The following is a 22,308-nucleotide window of genomic DNA, read 5'->3' as shown; positions in this document are numbered from 1 at the left end:
ATTTGTGCTGGATCATAAATATCTTCCAATCTACAGGGCCGACCGTGAATTCCCACCGCCTGCGGCTACGACGCGGACACGTCACCACGACGGAAAAGTCTCGGGTGGATTTGGATTTGCTACACCGGTCGCTTGTGGGGTAAGAATTTCTGTTTGTACCAATTTGGAGCAATAACTTGATGTCATAACGAGTCGGAGCTTTAACGAAAAGGTCCATTTGGCAATTGTCAATATTTCAATGATTTACATTAAACACTGCCCTCTAGTGGTAGAGTTTGACATCAAGTAGAAGGTCTTTTGAGCAGTTTATTGGAAGACAGTCTCGGTTGGCACAGAAAGCGACATCATCATACAATCCTTCGTTGAGTTGAATTTAGTTTTTTTTGTGGAAAATGAGCATAATTCGCGACCAGTTTGTCGCCGGGCGAAAGGCAATGGGCGTCACGCCGTGTTTTTGATGGTCCAGCGTTGGCCAGAGCACGTCTGCATCACCGCCCGGTGGCCAAAGTAGGCATTGGCCGAAACCACCTCCAGGCAGCGACCCGTGGCCGAGTTGACCAAGGAGTCGCCCTGCGTAGAAGGGGGCGGGGTCAGTACCAACAGTATCCATTTTTTCTGTCTTTCTCCAGTGTCACCTGAGTGAAAATCCACTTGGCGGCCAGTTGGTCGTTTTCTGCGTCGCAGTCCAAGAGTTGTGGAAAGGGCAGGTCGGGGTCGTCCGCCACGCAGCGGGTGTCGGCGCCGGTGCTGCCCAGGGGGCCCAGGAACAGGCGGCCATCTTTGCTGTACCGTCCCAACTGAGAAAAAACATAAGCATGTGGCGACAGAATGAGGGTGAGTACTAAGATTTTTTTTGTCTATTTGCTGCCAAACTTCGCTCCTTCACCGGATTGGACATTTTTGAGTATGATCTGGCCCTTACCTGGGGGCCCCATCCGTGGCAGGGGTGCAAGGTGACCGTGTGGTTTTCCTTCATGCCTTGGTCCAAACATAAGTGGCTCACTTTAGAGTTCCGAATCTGAAATGGCGAACCATCAAATGAATTCCTTTGCCATCTCCGAACCCCCCAAAAATGAAGGGTGTCACCCTCACCTCGCCGTAGTAGAGCGTGTCTCCGTACGTCCTCATTTCGGGGTAAACGTTGTCCAGGTACCAGCGGAAGTTCTTGCACCTCAGACTCTCCCGGAGACGCGTCCTCTCCGAGACGTCTCCGAAGTCGATGCCGTGATTCTACGACCAATTATTGATTTAAAAGGGGGGAAATCATGAAATATAATATACATTTATATCTATCTTTTGAATTTGATCCTAAAACAGAGACTTCATTGACTTTCCCGGGCCACACAAAATGACGCGGCGGGCCAGATTTGGCCCCCGGGCCACCACTTGGACACGTGTACCTGCGCGGGGATATTCCAGGCCAGGTAGACGTTGGACTTGAAGCCGTCCATCCAGACCTCGGCCACCCGCAGGGCGTTGCGGCGCATGTGGAAGGCGATGTTGCCGTGGTAGGGCTTCTTGGCTCGGGCGATGTGAGCCACGCGGGAGCACGGCAGGACCTCCATGCTCCCCCCGCACGTCCACACCTGCGTAAGAGCTCACCTTTAGCTCGCTGACGCTGCGGAGCCTGCCGTAACTCACCCTGATGCCTAGTTCGATGTTTTCGCCGCCGTAGACGTCCATGCCGGGATCCAGCAGGCCCAGCTCGCCGAAAAAAAGCCGGTCGGCCACGAAGGAGCATCCGATCATGGCGGGACTCCTGTCATTGTGACTGGAAGTTAACAAAACGGTAACCCCGCCCACCCTCGCCTATACCTGATGGGCGCCGTGGCGTCGCCGTCGTCCCACCAGCGCTTGGGCGGGCTGATGTACATGCACCACAGCTCCCAGTTGTAGCCGTGGCCCGAGTTCTCGTAACGCTCCACCTCGAAGGTATCGTGCTTGATGTTGTCGATGGACGGCAGCACGATGCGCCGACGGTCTTCCTTGATCCGGGTCAGGACCGGCTCGGCCCTGCGGCGACGGAATTTGGGCTACCGTGGACGTCCGCTGAGGTGAGATATCGGGGGAACGCTCACCAGGAGGGCGTGAACTCCACGTGGGCGTCGAAGAATCCCGTCACCTCGGCGCTGGCGGCCTTCCAGCCCTCGATGCGGGCCCGGATCAGACCTTCACGCCTGGGGTTTCGGACGATCTTGACCAGACCCGGGTAGCGCTTCTTCAAGTAGTTCTCCAGAGGTTCTTTGAGCTGCTCTACAAGACAATGGACACATGGTAGACGTCCATTTTGGTTCTGTTTCCTACTTTAAAAGGAATCTATAGGCTACAAGTAAGGTATGAGATAGAATATTCTTAATAAATCTTCCTTCATTCATTTTTTTTTAACTCTCCAGGTTTGCGGGGATGTGGGGGCAAAAAGCAGAGTACCCGTGGAAAAGCCACAAAAGCGAAGAGGAAAACTCCACGCGGTCGTACCGTCGTCGCTGTGGTCGTCCACCAGGATGATTTCCTTGAGGAGATGGGCCGGCGTGTGATTGACGGCCGAGTGGACGGAGCGCAGGATGACGGACAGGGCCTCGTTGACGAAGATGAACACCAGCGCCATCTGAGGGAGATCCTCGGGGTGGACCGCATCTCGGCACCTTAACGTAGAAGCGGTACAGGTGTGACAGCGGCCCGCTCCATACCGCATCCAATTCAAAAAACCCACCCGTTAGGCCTGTGGTCCGGGATGTTCCGATCCAGAGAGATGGTGTCGCTCAGGTAAGCGTTGTAGCCGTATTTTTCCGTCAGGTATTTGGCGTGGCTCTCTTCGCCCGGGGACAACGTGGCGGGCAGGCCGCCGGCCCCCCGACCCCCGAAGCCCTCCACCAGGCCCAGAGATTTGGACAGTCCTCAAAAGGTATCAGAGAAAATAACCCAAAACAAAAGTTACACTTTCATACTGCATCTTAAACACGATTGGACGTCTAGAGCCGTCAATGGCACTTAAACACGATTGACCATTACAAATGACTTCTAATTCTATTTATTTTACCGTTCAGCTGCCGGTAGACGACGTCCTCCAGCGAGCTGAGCCTGTTGAGCAACATTTGATGGCTAACGGCGGCGGTTCCGTTGGCCCGGTTCGGCCTGAGTGTCGCCGCCGACGTCACCGGCTTCGGCTTCGGTTTGGGCTTCGGCGGTATGCGCGCGCTGCTGCATCGGCTCCACAGCGTCGCGATCCCGGCCACGACGAGCACGTTGAGCACCAACAGAAGCCTCCATCTTCTCAACGCCAAAGCCATGGACGGCCGGGCCGAGGCGGGTTTCGGAACACGATGAGGACGACTGCAAAAGAGATGATTGAACATGCTCCTCCATCCATCCATTCATCCCGGCGCATCGCTTCCAACCCTCCACGGTTCTTTCCTCACCTGAGGCGGCACTCGTAGAAGCGTTCCGCCGAGGAGCGAAAGCTCTCAGGCGGATGGAAGATGTGGTCTCCTCCGCAGCGGGAGGGTCGGCACCACCATTTCCGTGCTCATGTTCGAAGTTCGCTCATTCGCTCCGTCGTATGCGGCGAACATGGTGATTCGGGGTGCGCGTGCCCGTGAGCGTGCACGACGAGGCTGAGCGGACTCCATCACTTGGAATTACAACAACGCGCATAGGATTAGTAAAAGTATTATGACATATTACAAAATGTACATCGTGTATGAGTGCATGTGTATGAAATGGCGTCTATTGACGGCGTTAGACGTCCACGGGGAGCAGCAAACTTGTTGGGGGAATGGAGCGTATCTGTCCTAATATGGCGTCAGATTCGTGTCATAATCCCATGGGAAATAGGGTCTATGTTAAAGCGTCGCTATATACCCTAGTAATAAGCTCTTGACTTTTTTTATTGGGACAATTTCGCCACTTTTCTTAACCAATCAGGAGTCGCTGTGCGGAGCGGAAGGTGGCGAGTTACTTCCGGCTTTCCGCACATATTCAAATTTGACTAACGGACAACGTACCTTCGCCGCATCCACAAGTAAGTTTCTAAAATTAATTTAAACTTGGTTATTCTTTTACGAAATGAACAAATGATCATATCTGTTCTCCAATGTGAATATATTATAAGGCGCTGACGGTACATTTGTTTGGCTAACTACAAAAATAAAGCCGGATTTTAACATTTGCTTGAGTTATGCTAGCTTGTACTGTACTGTAATTAAAGACAATGAGCCCCAGGTGTCAAGTTGGGGGCTACAAAATACTGTCCAAAGGACCTTATGATGCAGCATTTAAGGACACTAATCTCACTAATAACTTGCTTCTGTCACAATGTAATTACCCGAATACAGGATGAATAAAGAATAACGTTATCCAAAAGTATCCAAAGTTATCAATAAGTTCTTGAAGAACCGATTTAGAGTGACAAAATGTTAGCGAAGCACGCTATAAATATAACAAACTACTATTAGTAGTAGTACTACTAGTATAAAAGTACTCTCACCCTAATGAAACATAATGAGGCTGAAAAAAATGTGAAAAGAAATATATTTATTTTTCTACTTTAATATAATACACATTAATGTACACAATACAACATCCAGATAAAATGAAACACTGGAAAACTAATATACACTTGAAAATGAGTCAGTATCGTATCGGTGGAATTTTCAAGTTCCACCGCTGGCCCGTGCAAGTCCGCATCACCAGCCTGTACCAATTGTCTGACGTAGGTTCGATCTCCATGCAGCGACCCGTGGCCATGTTTTCCACCTTGCCGTCCTGTGTTAAAAAAATTAAAGCCAAACTCACTTTTGTTTCAAAGAAACAATTCAACTATGGATGGAAGCCTCACCTGCGTGTACTTCCATCTGGTCTGCTGGACGTTCCCCACCTGGTCGCAATCCAGTAGCTGCGGCTTTTCAGTGTTCACCATGTCCACCAGACAGCGTGTTTCCCAAAAACTGTTGCCCAGCATACCCACGTAAAGTTGACTTTTACTGGTATAGCGCACCAGCTGTAGACACAAGATAATTGAGGGTATGGAATGATCAATACTGTATTTTCTCGCATATAAGCCATATTTGTATCAGAATAATTATGACTAAATCAAGAGTACAGCTTATATGTGCACAAGACTTTGATTATTGTTGTACTCTTTTTCACCAGGCAAATTTACTGTGTTCTTAGTTGATTATTGGTGCAGTATTTAATGTATACAATAAAATAGTACCTGTGAGGGTAGGCCATGGCAGGAGAAAAGAATGGGGGCGTGGTCCACCCTGTCCCCTTGGTCCAAACACAGATGGCTGAAATTGGAATGGCTGTTGTTCATCTGAAGTGACCAATCAGAACCAAGCAACTTCATTAGCCTAAACATGCAGTAACTTTGGCATTTTTACCACTTCAAACACTGCAACTAAAGAACACACCACTATAGTTTTAAGGGCTTTCCTGTCATTTTGTGAATTCACCACCATTTAAATATAATAATAATCTTACTGTGCCGTAGAGGATGGTGTCTTGGTACGTCCTCATCTTCGGGTACACGTTGTCCAGGTACCACTTGAAGTTCTTACACTGTAGTTTCTTTCTGAGTTCCACTCTGCTAGATATGTTTCCGTAGTCGATGCCATGACCCTGTCGTGACACGCTTATTTCATTTTCAAGGCTAATATTCATCCTTATATACATGTATGTGTGTCTTTAATGACAAAGTGCAAAATGTAATGCGTAATGTTTTGAAATGAACTGTTATGGTAAGTTAAAATAGCCCAAAAACTTTCAACATTGACATTTTTGTTCATGTAAATTGTTAAAAACAAAAATATTGGCTGCTTTTTATTTCATAGTTTGGATACAAAATATGTATTTAGTAGTTTGGTAGTAGATGAAACTTATGGAACGTTCATAGTATTTGGCAGCACTGCAATTGGTTCAGGAATAATTAACTAATATTTGTCTTTCATTTCAGAATGTGTTTGCCCGAACTCCGGCGCCCTCGGGATGTGACGTTTACCTCCATGGGAATATTCCACGCCATGTAGAAGTTTTTCTTGTATTCATCGAACCACACTTCTGCCACGCGAAGGCCGTTGCGCCGCATGGGGATGTGCAGAGGCTCCGCCAGGTAAGGTTTCTTGAAGCGTGTTATGTGAGCCACTCGGGAGCAAGGCAGCATTTCCATGCTGCCGCCGCACAGCCACACCTGCGGGGGGCGCACTCGGATTGAGTCCCACACAAAGATGCGGCTGCCCACACGACTTTTCAGGGGAGATGTAGTATACTCACTCGGATGCCCAGCTCTACGTTCTCTCCCCCGTAGACTTCCATGTCTGGGTCGAAGAGGCCCAGTTCGCCAAAGAAAACCCGGTGAACGGCGAATGAGCAGCCAATCATGGCGGGGCTCCTGTCACGTCAACACAAAACCTGATAGTCATTCATTTGTTCATTCAGCTAACTCTGGGACACCCTAAATTGGAGAAAAAGGACTACCAATTCAACTACCTAACCTAGCATGCATATTTATTCGACGTGGGAGGAAACCGGGGTACCCGCAGAAAAACCAAGCAAGCCCAGGGAGACCATGCCAAATCTACACGGTGACGACCCACCTGGGATCGAAGCCCGGACCCCAGAACTGGAGACATCTTGCCGAGAAAAATCAATTCATGTTAAAAATCCTTTAATTTCAACAAATTTGGGATAGGCTCCAGCACCCCCGCGATCAGTCCATGAGGGTAACGGGCTCAAAAAATGAACAATCAGATTTTAACGCCATAGCTTTTAAAGAGGCGGACTTTAAAGGACTTGCTACATCTAGTGTTAAGTGCGAGAGAATGTAGGTTGAATTTAAGATTATTGTGCAGGCCATATTTCATAATATTTTCAGTATTTGCTCCGGCCCCCCAAAGAACAGTTGACCCACCGCCCGTAGGAGGGCAGTTGGGTTACAAATAGGGCGAGTGAGCTGTAGCCAATGGAGAAGGTTCCCTTTGCAACTCTTAGCCATGAAGCCACGCCCCCATTTGCCCCATTGCGCTCTTTTTCAAGTGACGCAGTCTTACCTGATGGGGGCGGTTTCGTCATTTAGCTCTTTCCACTCTTTGGAGGCCGAGATGTATTTACACCACAGTTGCCAGTCGAAGCCGTGAGCCGGGAGACCGTAGGTTTCCAGCTCAAAGTTGTCGTACTTGATGTTGTCGATGGACGGGAGGATGATTCTGGTTATGTCTTCCTTGATCCGGGCCAGAACAGGCTCCGCCCTGAGGAAGGTTCTTTGATTATGAGCTCATTTGTTATAGGCCTATTATTAACCAGACCAGATGACGTGGTCTTTAGTCTTTGACGTCCATTCGATTTGGACTGGGCCTTACCAGAATGGCGTGAATTCCACGTGGGCGTCAAAGAAGCCCGTCACGTCGCCGGTGGCCGCCTTCCATCCCTCGATCCGGGCCCGGATGAGACCCTCCCTCTTCTTGTTCCGGACAATCTTGACCAGACCGGGGTAGCGTTTGTTCACATAGTGCTCCAGAGGTTTTTTTAGTAGCTCTGCAATACCACAACAATGACACCTTTTCACTTTTCATGGGATGACCTCAGCTCATGGTAGAACCAGATTCAGTTAACGTATTTTTCTCGCATATAAGCCGTATTTGTAACAAAGAAAAATGATGACGAACTGAATCAAGGCTTTTTTTCAACCTCACCATTAAGTCACTACCTAACTTTACTATTTTCTATTGATTTTGAGGGATGCTACTTATTTTTTTAATAGTTTCTGATGATTTGGGGGCATTTCCAGGTGACTTCCTGGTGGCTTAGGACATTTTAGGATTCCCGTTTAACTCATTGGCCTTTGAAGTTATTGCTGGTAGAAAATTGACAAAATGCCTTTTGTGGCGCCCCGCTCATAAAAAAAGAAAACATTTAATTACGCACTTAGAGCATGAATGAGCTAAAAAGTCTGTCTGAGACGTTTTTAAGGAGCGCATGATCACTGAAAAAGAAGATCAACTCGTCTGTCTGGTTGTACATGAAAAGGTCCTTTTGACACCGTAATCCAACATATAATGCTTTTAATGTTTTTTTTTTAACGAGCAGGAGGAGTTATGCAATTAGTTGTTGTTGTCTGCTTAGAACAGGGGTAGGGAACCTATGGCTCAGGAGCCACGTGTGACTCTTTTGATGGGTGCTTATGGCTCTCCGCTAAACTATCATCAGGTTAACCATTTTGTCAACATCAATCTGGGACCATTTTCTACTTTTATAGGCAGTGAAATGACTAAAAATGCATGCTTTTTCATGTTTTTTTTGTCAAAACGCAGAGTGTGTTGGTTCATACCGTCATCGCTGTAGTCATCGACCAAAATGATTTCCTTCAGCAGGTGGGCCGGAGTGTGATTCACCGCCGAGTGGATGGAGCGCAGGAGGACCGACAGCGCCTCGTTGACAAAAATGAAGATGAGGGAGATGCTGGGAAGATCTTCTGGGTAGCTCAGTTCCGTGCATCTGCACATACACACACACACACACACACAAGGGCATTCCCATTGAGTTTGGATTGGATTTTTAATCTGGATTTACAGACTATAATATAATTTTGCTGCAACCAGCCAATCGCAGGGCAGGAGGAGACAAATAATCAATCCCTCATAGTTGGGGGAAATTTAGAGTGTCAAATTAGCCTAGCATGTGGGTCTTTGGAATGTGGGAGGAAACCGGAGTAACCGGAACGAAACCCACACAGGCCGGGGGAGAGCATGCAAATTGCCTCAAAAGTGGACCCACCTGAATTTGAATTCAAAAGCCCAGAGCTATCATGCCGACGCCCTAACCTACATGTGTCAAAGTGGCGGCCCGGGGGCCAAATCTGGCCCGCCGAATCATTTTATGTGGCCCGGGAAAGTCAATCATGAGTGCCCACTTTCTGTTTTAGAAAAAAAATTAAATTAAATTTCCTGATTTTCCCCTTTAAATCAATAATTGTCATTTTTTTAATCATTTTTTTCTGTGTTTTTACTTCAAAAATCATTTTGTAAAATCTAAAAATATATTTAAAAAATAGGTCAATTAAACATTGTTTTAGATCCATAAAAAACTGAATATAAGGGGCTTTTAATCTGCTTATAAAAATAAAAAAATCGAAATATTATATCTAAAATGAGTCTGACACCCCGTGGCCTAACATAATTATTCTAATATAATGAATGCAGTATGATCCTTTGGTAGGAAACTATGGAGAAAAGTGTAGTTTGGGGAAATTGTTTACTCTTTTTGATTTGTTTGACTCACTTGCTGGGTCTGAAGTCCGGCAGTAGTCGATCCAAAGAGATCTTGTCGCTCATCAAGGAACTGTAGCCATATTTCAGCATCTCGTTTTGAGCTTCTTTCTCCTCTTCCTCAGACAGAAGGATGGGAACGCCGTCCCAACCCGGAGCCCTGAAGCCTTCCACCAGTCCCAGTGGTTTGGCCAGACCTGAACGCAACGTCAATATAATCTAAGGTAAATCTTGAAAGTAACATAAGTTTGAGTGTATACCAACAATTTAACACTGAAAGCCAACAGAGACACTTTTTTTGTAGCAAAATCGATTGTCGGCCAAAGCCAATTGGGTGGTTTATCTCTAGAATAGGATCCGGCACCCCCGTGACTCTGATATGGATAAGGAGTGTTGACATTTGGGGATGAAATGATATTGTTGACGTTACCCGATATTGGTGCACATTTCCCTTTTGAAAACGTTAAATAAATAACAAATTGTGTCCTCAAAACGTGTATTAGCATGTAGCTAATGTTACCGTTAGGCCACTTTGTCAGGAGCGCATTATGACGCTTTAGCCAATTATCATCTACTCAGAATGTGATCACTAATGCTAAGCAGATGCTAAAGGCTAGCACTACTTTACATGTATACGATGAGCTAATGGAATCTACTAAACCCATTAACTGCAAATGATAATGGCAAACCGCTAACGCTAATCGGCATGGAAAACAGCTAGCATTTTGCTACTTGTTGGATTTTGTGATGAATTGTCCTACGTTGAAACTTGAAAAAGGTGAACACATGAGTCATTTTGTGACTCATTATAACTATGTTCATTAATATGTAGTGTCCCTTATTCATTAAATCAAACTCATTTAAAATCTTGCACTGAAACTCTTTGTCACTTTGGTTACTATTGTTTTGACATTATGGTATGGGTGTTGTCGTTTTAATTATTATTATTATTCTTTTTTAAACTTCTTTTTATCCATTCTTTTTGTGTGACTTAGTCATGCAAAGCTAGAGTTAAAGTTAATCAAAGTTTGGAGTTCTATTGTTGCTTTATATCTTTTTTCTCTCCAATTGCTTTGTATGACAAAAAATACATTGATCTCAATTATTGGCATCAATTCCAATAAAACCCGATTAAATCCTACCGTTGAGGGGCCCGTAAACAATCTCCTCCAGACTCCGAAGTCTCTCCTTCAGCTCCTTGACGTTGCTCTCATCCATCTCCTCTTGCTCTTGTTCTCGTTCCAGATCCAGATCCAAAACGGGTTGCAGTTTTGGTTCCGCTTTCAAATCCCGTCTTTTCTCCAGCATCCAGGAGTCATCCACGGGTGTAGAAGCCTGCTGAACGGGACTACTCTGCTGCAGGTTAATGTTACTGGATAAAAAGTATATTCCAAAAAGTCCCAAAAGGTTAAGCAAGAGAAGGAGCTTCCAGTTCTTTAGCTTGAGAGCCATGACTCGGACGGACGGACTGCCTGCCTTGCCTTCCACGTGAAAAGTCAACCAACTGGTGTGAAGGTAACAGTTGTTATACAGTCATTAAGGTGTAATTAGCGCGCGAGTGTGGCTGGAATGCTTAAAATGAGGTGTCACCACGCCTCTCGCTTGTTAGGGCGGTTGACGCAAGACCAAAAAAAAATCGCAACATTTGACTCACCCCCAGAAAATTGACCTTTTCAAATAACTAACTTAAACTAGAATTAATTTGGTGACTTGTTCCAAAAGTTTTTTTTCTAAGTTTTTTTCAAAAATTCTCAGAAAGGTTTGTATCGTTTTTTATTTATTTTTATTTATTTAAACCAAATTTCTGCTTTTTAAAATAAGTAAGTCTTTAAATCTCAGACTGGTGATTGGGACATCCCAAAAAAAACATTTTCAAAAGCTGTGCTAGTGAGTCATTCTCAATAGAATTAAATGATTGAAATAAATGTAAGAATAACAAATGGAGTGACTTGTGCGTATTTTGCAAATTCAAAAAGAAATATCAAAGCATAGCAAAAAATACAATTTTATTTGGTTACATTGAAAAAATAAGAATAAAGAAAGAAATATAAAGGAGCGGCTAGGGTGGTGCTTGATAACATTTCAATATGGGAACACACTCAATTGTTCTAATCAAATTAAAGTCATTATCATTTTCCATTTTCATTAATCTCTCACCACATTCAGGGTGGAAACCACTGTACTCTAAAGTCCCAATTCAAAGGGAACGTCAATAGGCCGCATTTCATACAAAAAAAAGGTGAACCACACCCGCTGAAAAACCGCTCCCGCAACCAAACCCCACTTTACAATTGCGCTAAAAAACACAAATGTCGCCCCCGGGTCAACTGGCATCATATCCCACCCCCAAAAATCCTTCTCAGGCCACAACAGAACGCTTTTGGGGTCCATTTGGAGTTCCTCCTGGCGATTAATAATACAAATTTGGCACAAAAGGTTTTCATTGGCTGTCTTCTGGCCTTTTTTCACCTGAAGCCGCCGCCTATTCTCGTCAGCCTCCTCGCCCGGAGCTCCTCATCCGTCAAGCGGAAGCCGTACGGCGGCGGATCGGCGCCGTGATGTCCACCTGGAAAAACACGATGGGTAAGAAAAAATAAATATCAATGCAATATTGTTGCTTTTGTGTCATCCTACAATGATGGTTAATGGAATTACACTTTTTTTAAGGATCACCTGTGTCATGGAGACTGTTCCTGATGGCCGCTGCCAACTGCTCTTCTTCCGTCATCCTAAACGACGATGATGACGTGGTGTGGCGATCGGCGAAGGAGTTTCTGGTGCCGCTGTAGCCTAAGCGTGCACTCATTTGAAAAAAATGTCCTCAAAATGGACTTGTATAAGTGTGGAAGCTTACCCGAGGATCTGAATGACGTCCTAGGCGTGAAGGTGTCGAATGGTCTCCTCCCTGATGACAACAATGTGGAGGACGATATGCAAATTTAAGGTAAAAAAATACACAGGTTGTTTTCCTTGTGATATCCACTAACCTGCACACATTTTCATGACTTTTTTCAGTGGTCCGACGGTATAGAGGAGTCCCACCAGGATGCCCGCCAAGTGACCCACAAAGGAGGTCCTGATGACCCCAAAGAGACAAACAGGCTCATGTGGCGCCCCCTACGTTTGGCCTCTTTCCCACCCAGCGACGCCAGACTTGCCCAGGCGACGTGATGTGGATGAGGATCAGTTCCACCCAACTGGCGTAGCGATTGGACACCGGGAAGCCCATCACGTAAGTCACTCCGCCGGGGTGGTAGTGATTGTTGAGCACTTTGAGTGCAAAAATAACCCCTAAAAACATTAAAAAAAAAATGTTAATAGAAAAAAAAATTCCAAGTCACGTTGACGCAAAAGTTCTGACCTGAAAACCCAACGGCGCACGCCGCGCTGTACGACTGGTCCTCTGTCAGGTGGGTGAGACCGGCCTCCAGCGCCAGGTAGATGGCGCCGGTGAGCAGCGAGAAGACGGCCAGGGCGTACGCGAACCAAGTGGAGCCCAGGCGGCGTTCCAGACGGATGCCCTTCATCAGGAAGGAGGCCATGTTGAAGTAGAGGTGCATGTCGTCGGCGTGGTGGAAAGGAGACAGCAGGAGGCGCCGCCATTCGCCCCAGTCGTACGCCCGATGGACGCTCACGCACGCCTGCCGGGCGGGGTGAGTCAATTCGGACACATGATACTTGTTACAGTATTGAAATAGCAGTTGTCGCGGCGATATTTTGGGCAAATATACCTTCATAAGCGGCACGGCGGGGAAGAGGAAAAGGTAGGCGTTGAGGCCCAACGTGGCCAGGGTGACGGGGGGGATGTTGTCAAAGCCCACCTGGTAGAGCTGCGAAAAAAGCAGCAACAGGCCCAGGTAGGAGCTACGCTGACGGCTTCCGCGCATCCTCACGGAGGCTCTTCTGTTTCCTGTGGATGGGGAGATTAGTTTTCAAAATGGCGGACAAAAGTTTTACCCAGGCTTGCGTGGGTTTTCTCCGGGGTACTCCGGTTTCCTCCCACATTCCAAAAACATGCAGCGTAGGGTGGTTGAGCACTCTAAATTGCCCTGAACTACGATTGGGTGTCCTTTGTCTCCTGGTGCCCTGTGATTGGCTGGCAGGATAGGCTCCAGCACCCCCGCGAGCGACCCCTTGTAAGGATTAGCAGCACAGAAAATGAAGGAATTAACTTGTTTTGATTACTTCCACCACCATCACGCCGTCTTTTAATTTATTGATAGGAATATATTTAAAAAAATGTATTCTAACTGGGATTGCTAAATTAGCCGATTGGCAATCAATGAGTTAATGTTTACAACTTTTCCCACTCGAAAACGAGCTTAATAATTCTTATCATTATTCTAATTTAATTTACATTTGAGCCAAGACGCTTGTTGATTGTTGTCAGATTTTTTATTAATGCAGTTTCGTTTTCTTTTTAATACGTTCGAGTTTCAATTTAGCAAGATGCGACTACTGATAAATAGTGATGTAGTGCACGCGTGCCGACAAAATACACGCAGAGTAAATCTTTAAAGCATTTATAGGTGCTTTCGTTATATATGAAAGAAACTTACTACTTTGTGTTGTTTCTTGTTGAAGTGCTAATACTCAAGCTAACCAATGAAGCTCCTTGTAAATAGTATGACGAAAGCGCCAAGTGCACGTCATCGTTGAGTTTTTCGGCCGCTGATGACAGCGAGATTCACCAAAAGAAAACTTTTTGGAAATGTGCTTTCGGCCTAAAAGTCCCATTATTTTGCTATTTATTCTACTTTGTACGTTGAAATTTAAAAGGAGCCGCTGCTGCTTGTTAATCGATCAAAATGAGTGCTCAAGTGATAAAATGGTAACATGTCTATTTAATTTTGAAGGAACTTCGTTTTCCAGGTGTCTGATCCCACTTCCTGTTAGAGTTGCAACTTTACTGCGTGTATAAAGATATATTATAGGCACTAAAAAAAGTTACATTTTAACCAAGAGCACATTGTAATAACAAATCGTCCTTAAAATATATTTTGAAAAAAATTCCGTTGAAACATTTGTCCCCAAAACAATCAAATACCAAATTACTTATTTTTATTTTCTGGATGATATATTACAAAACTATTTTAACCTTGGTCACAACTGAAGTAGCTGATTATGCAATTTAAAGTTCCTCAAGGAAGAGACATTTCTGGCAGAAAGACACTAAAATGTCTATTCGATGACTCACATTTGTTTATTTTTATTTTTTTTTAGTCCAGCTGAGAGGAAGTTTCATCACACAAACTGACCTGGTTTGCCACTTCCTGGTTGATCATGTGACATTGACAACAAAGCAAAAATGGCCTCTGCTATCACCTGGGTAGGAAGCAAACAATATTTTTCTCGTTTAAAAAATATCTAATTTATGTAAATATTTGAAGTACTTATATTTGTTACTGAATAATTGTATAGACCTTCCACGGAGTAATTGATATTTAAGATAAATAAAATGACTGCTTACGCAGCCATTTTGTGATGTCACTTATACCCACACACGTTGAAACTGAAATTTTTGGGGATTATGTTGTAATATTTGTATAAAGAACATTTATTAAGCCACTATTGGCAAAACATTGGGGTGGAAATTTGGATTTGTGACAATGGGTATGAATGACATCACCAAAAGGAAAGCCAATCTGCTGAGATTATTCAAAAAAATTCTCCAAATTGTGTTTTCTTCTTAGAATTTGTCCGTCCACAAAAATCACGCCGAGACGTTTTCAAGAAGAAGTGAAAATAGAAAAAAGACGAAGTATCTATTTTGTCATGCCGTCATTATTTTTACCCGCACGGGCACTGATGTCCAATCACATTCATGAATATTCCATCACGCAAAATAAGGTCATTTGTCATCCCAAGTGTTTCCTAGCGCGTTATTTACGACCACAGGACACTTCCTACGTCCTTATAAGGTAACAGAGATGTACTCATTTGTCCTTTTTAGAGACAACCTGCTTCCTCTTCGGGTCCACTCCATGGTGGACGTCCATCGCTTGCTTGGTGAGTACGAAGGACTACATTTCATATTCAGAACAATAATCAATAGCCTGATAATTTTAATACAAAATTGCCTGAATGCTCAAAATTGAGTTGCTCGTATCATCTTAGTAGTGAAAAATAATATTTGAATTAACCCACAAATGGCAGATATATTTTGGGGTATAAATATAGTTTCATTTTAATATTACTAGCCTACCAATAGAAGTAAAATATACATTAGTTTTTACTCGTATAGCTATTTTGTAACTTTGATTCATTCTTTACTTTCTTTACATCACTAACATTTACATTTTTTTGGGTTTATTCAATTATATTATCATTTTTTTCAAGTTAATGGTTTAAATCCATTTATTTTTACAAATGTGCCAGCTTCTGCTTTCCATTTTTTGTGAGTTTATTTCCAAATTTTTCCATTAAGTTGTTTTTTTTTTTAACATATACAAATAAGTTTTGTTTGGAAGTTGACCTGAAAAGAGAAAAAAATAATAATAATGGCAAATTGTCTTATTTCACCAAGAATGAATGCATTTTCCGCAATAACCAAAAACGACTGAAAAGAGATTTTTTTTTTGTTTTTTACAGTGAGGTGTTCCATCCAAAAATCGCAGGATGTGCGTGTCCCGATGTCTGCGCTGCGTGGGCGTGTCTCTGGCCGCCCTAGCCATGGTGTGCGTGGTGGCCAACTTCCTGCTGCTGATGCCCGAGCTGAATATTCACTTCCTATTGGAGGGTCACGTGACCAGAGAGGCCTGCTGGGCCACGGGTTTCTGGAGCTCCGGACTCATGGTGAGACCGCACGACGGGCGGGGTGACTTTCTTGTGATGTTTTGGCTCTTACTCAATGTGTGCTTTTGTTTTTCAGATGATGCTTGGCGCACGCGCATTTTTGCAGGGCAGTCAAACAACGGGATGCTGCGCCTTTAGAACACAGGTACAATTTGACAAATTCCGATGATTGGTCCATCTCTAATTCTGTTTTTTTTTTTTGCACAGATGTTACGTCAGGCGTTGTACTCATGTGTATGTCTGTTGTCTTCTGCCTTTTGTTGCCTGGTGAGCCTGACGGGCCTGGTCCAAGGTCCACTTTGTCTCTATAACACCACAAGTGGACCAGCCTGGGGTGTGCCCCTTAAGCCCACCCCCGACAGGTAATAAACACCAAACATCATAACTCTCAGACTTGCAATAGTTTGTCAAAATCCATTTCAATTGAACACACTACTTTAAAGTAAAAGCCGTGATATTCGAGGGATTACTGCATTATTTTTTCATGATTTTTTTTTTTTAATTTGATCCACACAAAATATTGTGGTGGGCCAGATATGGCCCCGCGAGCCTCGAGTTTGACACCACATGATTTTGACTTAGCTTGACCGTATCACAGGGATGCCGGGTACCTGCACAACAGCAGCATGTGGTGGGGCACCTGTTTGAAACCCAGAGGCGTGGTCCAGTGGAATCTGGTTCTCTTTAGCATCTTAGCCAGCGCTAGTGGCCTGCAAGCGCTCCTTTGCGCCACCAACCTCGTCAACACCCTGCTGGGTGTCATCATGGGGCGTGGGTCAAGTGACCACAAGGTGGGGCCCTCATTGTCGTTGCAAATAAAAAGAACAAGGACCCGAATCTGGGCACATTATTAATTGCATGCTTGCGTTTCAGGTATGACAACTTGATGACATCATCCTCTCGGCGCCGATAGTATTTATTTATGAATCATTTATGGACTGACGCACTTTATAAACAATGAAGCCTAATTAAGAGTAGAAAACTTGAAGAAAATAAGCTGGTCGGTGGTTATTTTTATTTGATTTGAACTTTTTGTTGTGACATGATAGGCATGTTATTTTGATGTATTTTTCCCATCTTGGTTTATTTTAGTGGTTTTTAAATCACTATTCTATTTATTATTATTTTTTGATGGTGTTTTATTCTAATCGTTTCTTGTTGATTTTACCTGTTTATATTTCATTACACTTCTCAAAGTGTATTGCTGTTCTGGTGGTGGGTGCAGTACCACTTGATACCTGCCAGTGGTGCTGTTTCCACCCGATGAAAGGTCTTGACATGCCCGTTAATTAAATTTCAGTTTTTTTGTTATCTTTCCTCTTACTTGTCTGCTTTTTTTTATTTTTATGTACTTCCAACTATGGAAAATATGTGTTTCTGTCTTTCTTTTTATGTTCAAGAATAAATAGAGGGATTCTTATCCAGGAAGATGTGATTACATGATGGCATAATTATGTCAAAAGATCAGAAAAGGAATCTTGCTTTGATATACTAATGACAGATTACTATTCTCTAACTCGTTTTCAGACTATGTGGAAAATGTCTTAAAGGTTACAGAGCTCAGAAGTATGGTGAAGATTTGATCAAGAAGTTAAACGCCATGTGAAAAAGGACAGCCCTTCAGAGTAAAAGGTGATTTTATTTCAAATCAAATACAAACAGCGGAAACCTCAGACATCACATAAGTCATTAGTGAACTCCTTTTATGTGCATGATCTGTGTATTTGGTACATTTATAATGTGAAATGTGTGTGCTATATTTTGCAATGATGTCTGATATGGTTTCAAGACTTGACTGCCAGTGTGTGTTACGTCGACTTAAATCATTTTTATATCGTATTATTTACGTGTGCCTGTATTTGCATAATTCTAAACGACGTGTGTGACATCGTGTTTGTGAATGAGTGACAAGAGAAAATGGAACTGGAGAACAAAATCCTGACTAGCAAGATTCTTTGTTAATCAAAATCAATACTTCAATGTCAAAAGTTCAGATGGTCCACTTCCTGTTGTGCTTCAAAGGTTCGGGTTGGGTGTACTATGTCGAGCGTGCCTTTGTTTTGCTCAAAAGTTCACACTCACCCGCATGTGTTGCGCTGTGTGTGGCTTTTGGGCGTGTGTTCACAGTCACAATCCCAGGGTTTGATTTCAGGGGGAGCGCTCAGCACCTCAGTGCAACACGCCTCGGTCACCCGAGCCGGTCCGGGCGGGGTAGATGTGGAGCTGCGGTAGGTCGATGCCGTCGTTGTGCAGCTCCTCCTGCTTCTGGAGCCCGTGAAGTTTGACCACCAGGTCGCCGACAAACGCCTGTCGGGAGACCGCTCGTGTTCAGTTCAATGCAAATCCCCTCGACTCATTGACAGTGATAGACCTTTGACCAGTTAAAATGGGTTCTAGATCTTGTAGTAGTCAGTAGTAGTAGTAATAATAGTGTCGCTGTCAATAAACAAGGGAATGAGTCTGACATCTGTTTCAGCCACCTCCCACAAAAAGATAAACGAACAAGTTGGTGTCATGTGATTAAAAAAATATTTTGTTTTCTGTTTAGATTTAAAGTTGATCTGGCAGTGGGAATACATCATTTTAAGCAAGGCTACTTGAAAAACCGGCTATCTGGGGCATGGGTAAGTCAATTATTAGGATACAATTAAATGATTCAAATATGTTAGCTAGTGGAAAATATTGTTCACCTCTGTGTTGTTGTTGCACGACTGAAGAATCTCCTGCAGTCTTTGCGTCCGCTCACCATCCGTCTTCAAGTCCAGAAGGTCGTCAATGTTGACCTCCTCTGGCATGTCCGACTCCTCATCATCGCCAGCATACAAAACAACAACAACAACAACCAAAATCAGTCCACAATCAAATGTTACCCAAAACAAAAACCATCATTAAAAAACAAAATCTACATGTGCTTCTTTTCTCTGCCCACAGAGGGCGACAAACCACCAAAGACATACAACCTGGGGGTAGCAGGTGCAGGTATGTTTCATAATCATATCAACGGCTGTGCATGTATGTGTGTATTTTCCTCTTGACCTTTCTCACACACAGTGTAGGTATTATTTGCCATACCTTAGCCTCATTATGGTGTTCTATTGTCATTCTCTTCTGTCCAAATATAGTCACGCTACACGTATAACAAGTTTGAGTGTTAAGTGTATATCTTTTATTTATTTTTGCATTAGGCTCCGCCCCCTCTGGTTTTATCTGCTGCAGACATTCATGTGATGTCATCACGTCCAACTCATGTTTGGATTGTTTTTCAAGGACTGATTTGAGGTGTCAGCAATGTCCCTACTACGCACACACACACAAAAACACACACACAAAAACACACACTAATCTTTGTGTGAGTCCATAACAGAAGCTCCGTTTGACCTCGTTAGGTTAATGCTGACTTCTTTGTGTCCGTCTATTATGAGTTGTGTACGCGGGAGGATGAAGTGTGGGGGAAGGTGCATGCTGGGAAAGAAACCAGTGAGATGGACGACTAAAAAAAAAGCATGTTTCGATGTCGCAAGAACGTACAAGTAGTAGCAATAGTTTGGTATTGTTACAAAAAAATAAGAGTAGCGTAGAAGTACAAATTGTATAGTAGTAGCTCTAATACAAATAGGACTGATATGGTGGTAGTAGTAGTACTTGTGGTAGTAGTGTCAGTAGTAGTAGTACTTGTAGTAGTACTGGTAGTCGTACTTGTAGTAGTAGTGGAACTGGATTATTCATCGTCAGCAATGCATTCATATTTGGCTCATCGGGAATAGTACGAGTATTAATAACAGGAGTTGTGGCAATATTGAAAGTGTGTTAATAGTAGTAATTGTGTTTGTGTGTTGTTAGCAGTGACATATGGACTCCCATTTCAAGACTACTCCCCCAAGCGCACACACATGCACACACTCACAGATGTGACGCTCATAAATCAATAGTACTAATAGCTGTTAGCATGTGTCTTCTTTGTAGTCTTTCTGTCTGCCCTCATTTCCGTCCCCTGATTAGCTACAACTACTACTTACTACTATTCTTTTTCCATTGATTGTCCAATAATTGGATAAACACACATCATCAAAACTAGGAGTATAACATTATCACGGAATGTGTTTATGTATGTGTATATTGCTGTGTATTTATGAGTCTTTATACATCTTGGAGCTAGTTTATAGTCAGACTTCTGGAGTGTGTGTACGTTTGTGTATTTGATGTACTGCGTGTAGGTATTTGTGTGTGTTTACAGTATGTTTGGTATGTGTGTGTATGTGTCGGAGTGCTTACATTCTGCATGTAAATGTGTGTATACTCATCTTCACAAAATTCTCAGCTGTGCGTGTGGGGGTGTGTCTATGTTGGGGTGTGTGTGTGTGTGTGTGTGTGTGTGCATACTACCCAGATGGGACATCTCACAGGAAATGAAGGCAACGGGTAGATGTAATTATCCATTTTTCACCGGACATATATACACACACACACACACACACACACACATACTGGCTAATATCAGGGGACAAATACTTGTCTATTTCCTTACCTTCATCTATTATGCATGCCTATGTGTGTATGTGTGTGTGTGTGTATGAGATGAACAAAGACACTTCTCTATCTACACCCTTACTTTATCAATCAAAAGGCTTGTTTATATTTTTTCCTTTTCCCTGAAGTGTTAATATTATTTAAAAAAATGTGTGTTAGTATTGTAGTAGTATAGTTAGTATAGTAGTATTATTAGGAAAGGTTCATAGTACTATTGTACTTAGTAATATTGGCCGTATAAAGGAGCTTCTACTTCAACTCATTTTGTGCCATTGACACGAAAGGGTTACAGGCCAAAATGTCCTCCGCGTGTTGTCAAAAAGTAGTTTGCATTTGGATGTCTTGTCAGGAAGAAAAAGTCGTGCACACACACACACACACACACACACACACACACACACACACACACACACACACACACACACACACACACACAAAGACATTATAGCGAATGAGCCTGCAGCTGCGTGCTCTGCTGTCAGCTCCAGTTTGTCTCCACTCTCCATGGTTGGTCCACTTGTGACCTTTAACAATTTATTCCTAAAACGCACGCATCCTCGCCTGAAAATGCATCTTTCTTTAAGATGCCAAAGTCTTGGACCAATGACATCATCAATGTCATTTGCAGTGCTTAATGTCAAGAGTAAATGTACAAATTGCACAAGTAATGGACTTGTACTGTAATTGTCCTGTTTGTCGTAGTACTACATTTATTATTGCTTTTATCCTTGCAGTAATAGTGGGGTATTAAAAAAAATCAATGTTTGTAGTCATTAGATTAGATATTATTTTAGATTAAATTAGTTGCTGAAATATATATATATATATATATATATATACACATACATATACATACATATATTACTATACCACTTTTAGTACTAGTAGTGATAATAGTTCTATTATAGTGGCAGTAATACTGGAGAAGTTTTAGTCCTATAGTAGTATATAGTATATAATTGTAGGATTGGTATTATAGTACAGTAGTACAATTAGTAGTAGTAGTAGGATAACTGTTTTAGCATTAGTGTACGTGTAAAAGAAGTAGTGGCAATAGTTGTACTTTAGCTATTATTTAAGTAGTCCAGTAAGTAACTTAATGGACTTGTTCATCTTGAACACTTGTAAAGGATTGTTTTTATTTCCCCATCTCTGATGTGCCAGTGGTAGTGGTAGTAGTAGTAGTTAGTGGTAGTGCCAGTGGGTGTGCCAAGGGCACTATTCACTCACCCTGCCCGCGTAAAGCTCGTCCAGGCCGCAGTCTATCCACTTCTCCACGTCCAGCCTCCTCTGGAGCTCCTTGCGGTTGTACTTGACGGTGACTCGAGCCTGTCGCCGCTGCAGGCTGTGGCCGCCCGCCTCACGCTCTCCGCCGCGGGCCCGGTTGGGTGACTGGGGATGGCACACCTTGTTGACCCGTCGCCCCACTCGGTTGGCCGCCATCGGGGATGGACAAATTATAGTCAAAGCTTGACTCGATCAAGACTTTTCCTTCTTGCAAGGAGATGAACCCAGTGGATTTGTCTTTTAGTTTAGGGGAATAAGGAATGTAAGCAGCGTGAGGGGGAAAATGCAAACGGAGATAGGTATAAAAGATGATGGGAAATGGAATGCACAGAGTAAACGCGCACCCGGGACTTGGACTGGGGGGCAGCAGGCAAGCTGGGTGGGGAACCACGCGGTGGTCGGTGGTGCCTTCACATGCTGTCAGATTTAGAATTATGAC

At 43.6% G+C, this 22,308-nt stretch overlaps 4 protein-coding genes and 1 pseudogene across 7 annotated transcripts; 1 reads left to right on the top strand and 4 right to left on the bottom strand.

Moving 5' to 3' along the window:
* Positions 1 to 292: 292 nt before the first annotated feature.
* galnt17 (polypeptide N-acetylgalactosaminyltransferase 17) lies at positions 293 to 3,791 on the bottom strand. Of its 2 annotated transcripts, XM_077722113.1 has the most exons (12): positions 3,417 to 3,791; positions 3,038 to 3,330; positions 2,711 to 2,894; positions 2,476 to 2,642; positions 2,079 to 2,253; positions 1,816 to 2,013; positions 1,642 to 1,759; positions 1,401 to 1,586; positions 1,093 to 1,230; positions 923 to 1,018; positions 636 to 797; positions 293 to 570 (listed from the first exon to the last, which is right to left on the bottom strand). In XM_077722113.1, the coding sequence occupies exons 2-12, from the start codon at positions 3,285 to 3,287 to the stop codon at positions 442 to 444; spliced, it is 1,803 nt and encodes a 600-aa protein (XP_077578239.1). In that variant the 5' UTR covers positions 3,288 to 3,330; positions 3,417 to 3,791; the 3' UTR covers positions 293 to 441. The 2 variants fall into 2 exon arrangements, with proteins under 2 accessions (XP_077578239.1, XP_077578240.1); XM_077722114.1 differs by lacking the exons at positions 3,038 to 3,330; positions 3,417 to 3,791 and having other exon boundaries at positions 2,079 to 2,248; positions 2,711 to 2,856.
* An 835-nt stretch (positions 3,792 to 4,626) lies between these two features.
* Positions 4,627 to 10,772, bottom strand: LOC144200593 (polypeptide N-acetylgalactosaminyltransferase 17-like; annotated as a pseudogene). The gene is made up of 10 exons (XR_013327152.1): positions 10,403 to 10,772; positions 9,274 to 9,457; positions 8,324 to 8,490; positions 7,356 to 7,530; positions 7,047 to 7,244; positions 5,999 to 6,388; positions 5,482 to 5,619; positions 5,213 to 5,314; positions 4,835 to 4,996; positions 4,627 to 4,761 (listed from the first exon to the last, which is right to left on the bottom strand). The product of XR_013327152.1 is annotated as a polypeptide N-acetylgalactosaminyltransferase 17-like (transcript).
* Positions 10,773 to 11,249: 477 nt separating this feature from the next.
* Positions 11,250 to 13,918, bottom strand: rhbdd1 (rhomboid domain containing 1). Its single transcript, XM_077722115.1, has 9 exons — positions 13,820 to 13,918; positions 12,992 to 13,170; positions 12,622 to 12,901; positions 12,419 to 12,551; positions 12,248 to 12,336; positions 12,115 to 12,165; positions 11,934 to 12,050; positions 11,730 to 11,826; positions 11,250 to 11,663 (listed from the first exon to the last, which is right to left on the bottom strand). The coding sequence occupies exons 2-9, from the start codon at positions 13,145 to 13,147 to the stop codon at positions 11,594 to 11,596; spliced, it is 993 nt and encodes a 330-aa protein (XP_077578241.1). The 5' UTR covers positions 13,148 to 13,170; positions 13,820 to 13,918; the 3' UTR covers positions 11,250 to 11,593.
* On the top strand, positions 12,276 to 17,670 carry LOC144200163 (transmembrane 4 L6 family member 1). The gene is made up of 9 exons (XM_077722119.1): positions 12,276 to 12,492; positions 12,671 to 12,913; positions 14,484 to 14,589; positions 14,954 to 15,269; positions 15,852 to 16,055; positions 16,132 to 16,200; positions 16,263 to 16,417; positions 16,654 to 16,846; positions 17,583 to 17,670. Exons 5-9 carry the CDS (start codon positions 15,879 to 15,881, stop codon positions 17,601 to 17,603), a joined length of 615 nt encoding a protein of 204 aa, XP_077578245.1. The 5' UTR covers positions 12,276 to 12,492; positions 12,671 to 12,913; positions 14,484 to 14,589; positions 14,954 to 15,269; positions 15,852 to 15,878; the 3' UTR covers positions 17,604 to 17,670.
* A 4-nt stretch (positions 17,671 to 17,674) lies between these two features.
* ppp1r14ab (protein phosphatase 1, regulatory (inhibitor) subunit 14Ab) lies at positions 17,675 to 22,267 on the bottom strand. Of its 2 annotated transcripts, none has more exons than XM_077722117.1 (3): positions 21,813 to 22,267; positions 18,746 to 18,856; positions 17,675 to 18,362 (listed from the first exon to the last, which is right to left on the bottom strand). In XM_077722117.1, exons 1-3 carry the CDS (start codon positions 22,023 to 22,025, stop codon positions 18,225 to 18,227), a joined length of 462 nt encoding a protein of 153 aa, XP_077578243.1. In that variant the 5' UTR covers positions 22,026 to 22,267; the 3' UTR covers positions 17,675 to 18,224. The 2 variants fall into 2 exon arrangements, with proteins under 2 accessions (XP_077578243.1, XP_077578242.1); XM_077722116.1 differs by having other exon boundaries at positions 18,746 to 18,859; positions 21,813 to 22,262.
* Positions 22,268 to 22,308: the final 41 nt, after the last annotated feature.

Source organism: Stigmatopora nigra, chromosome 8, assembly GCF_051989575.1.
Source record: "Stigmatopora nigra isolate UIUO_SnigA chromosome 8, RoL_Snig_1.1, whole genome shotgun sequence".
In the NCBI taxonomy this organism is placed as follows: domain Eukaryota; kingdom Metazoa; phylum Chordata; class Actinopteri; order Syngnathiformes; family Syngnathidae; genus Stigmatopora; species Stigmatopora nigra.
Note: the sequence above shows the minus strand (reverse complement) of the source record. Positions and strands in the feature narration are given on the sequence as shown.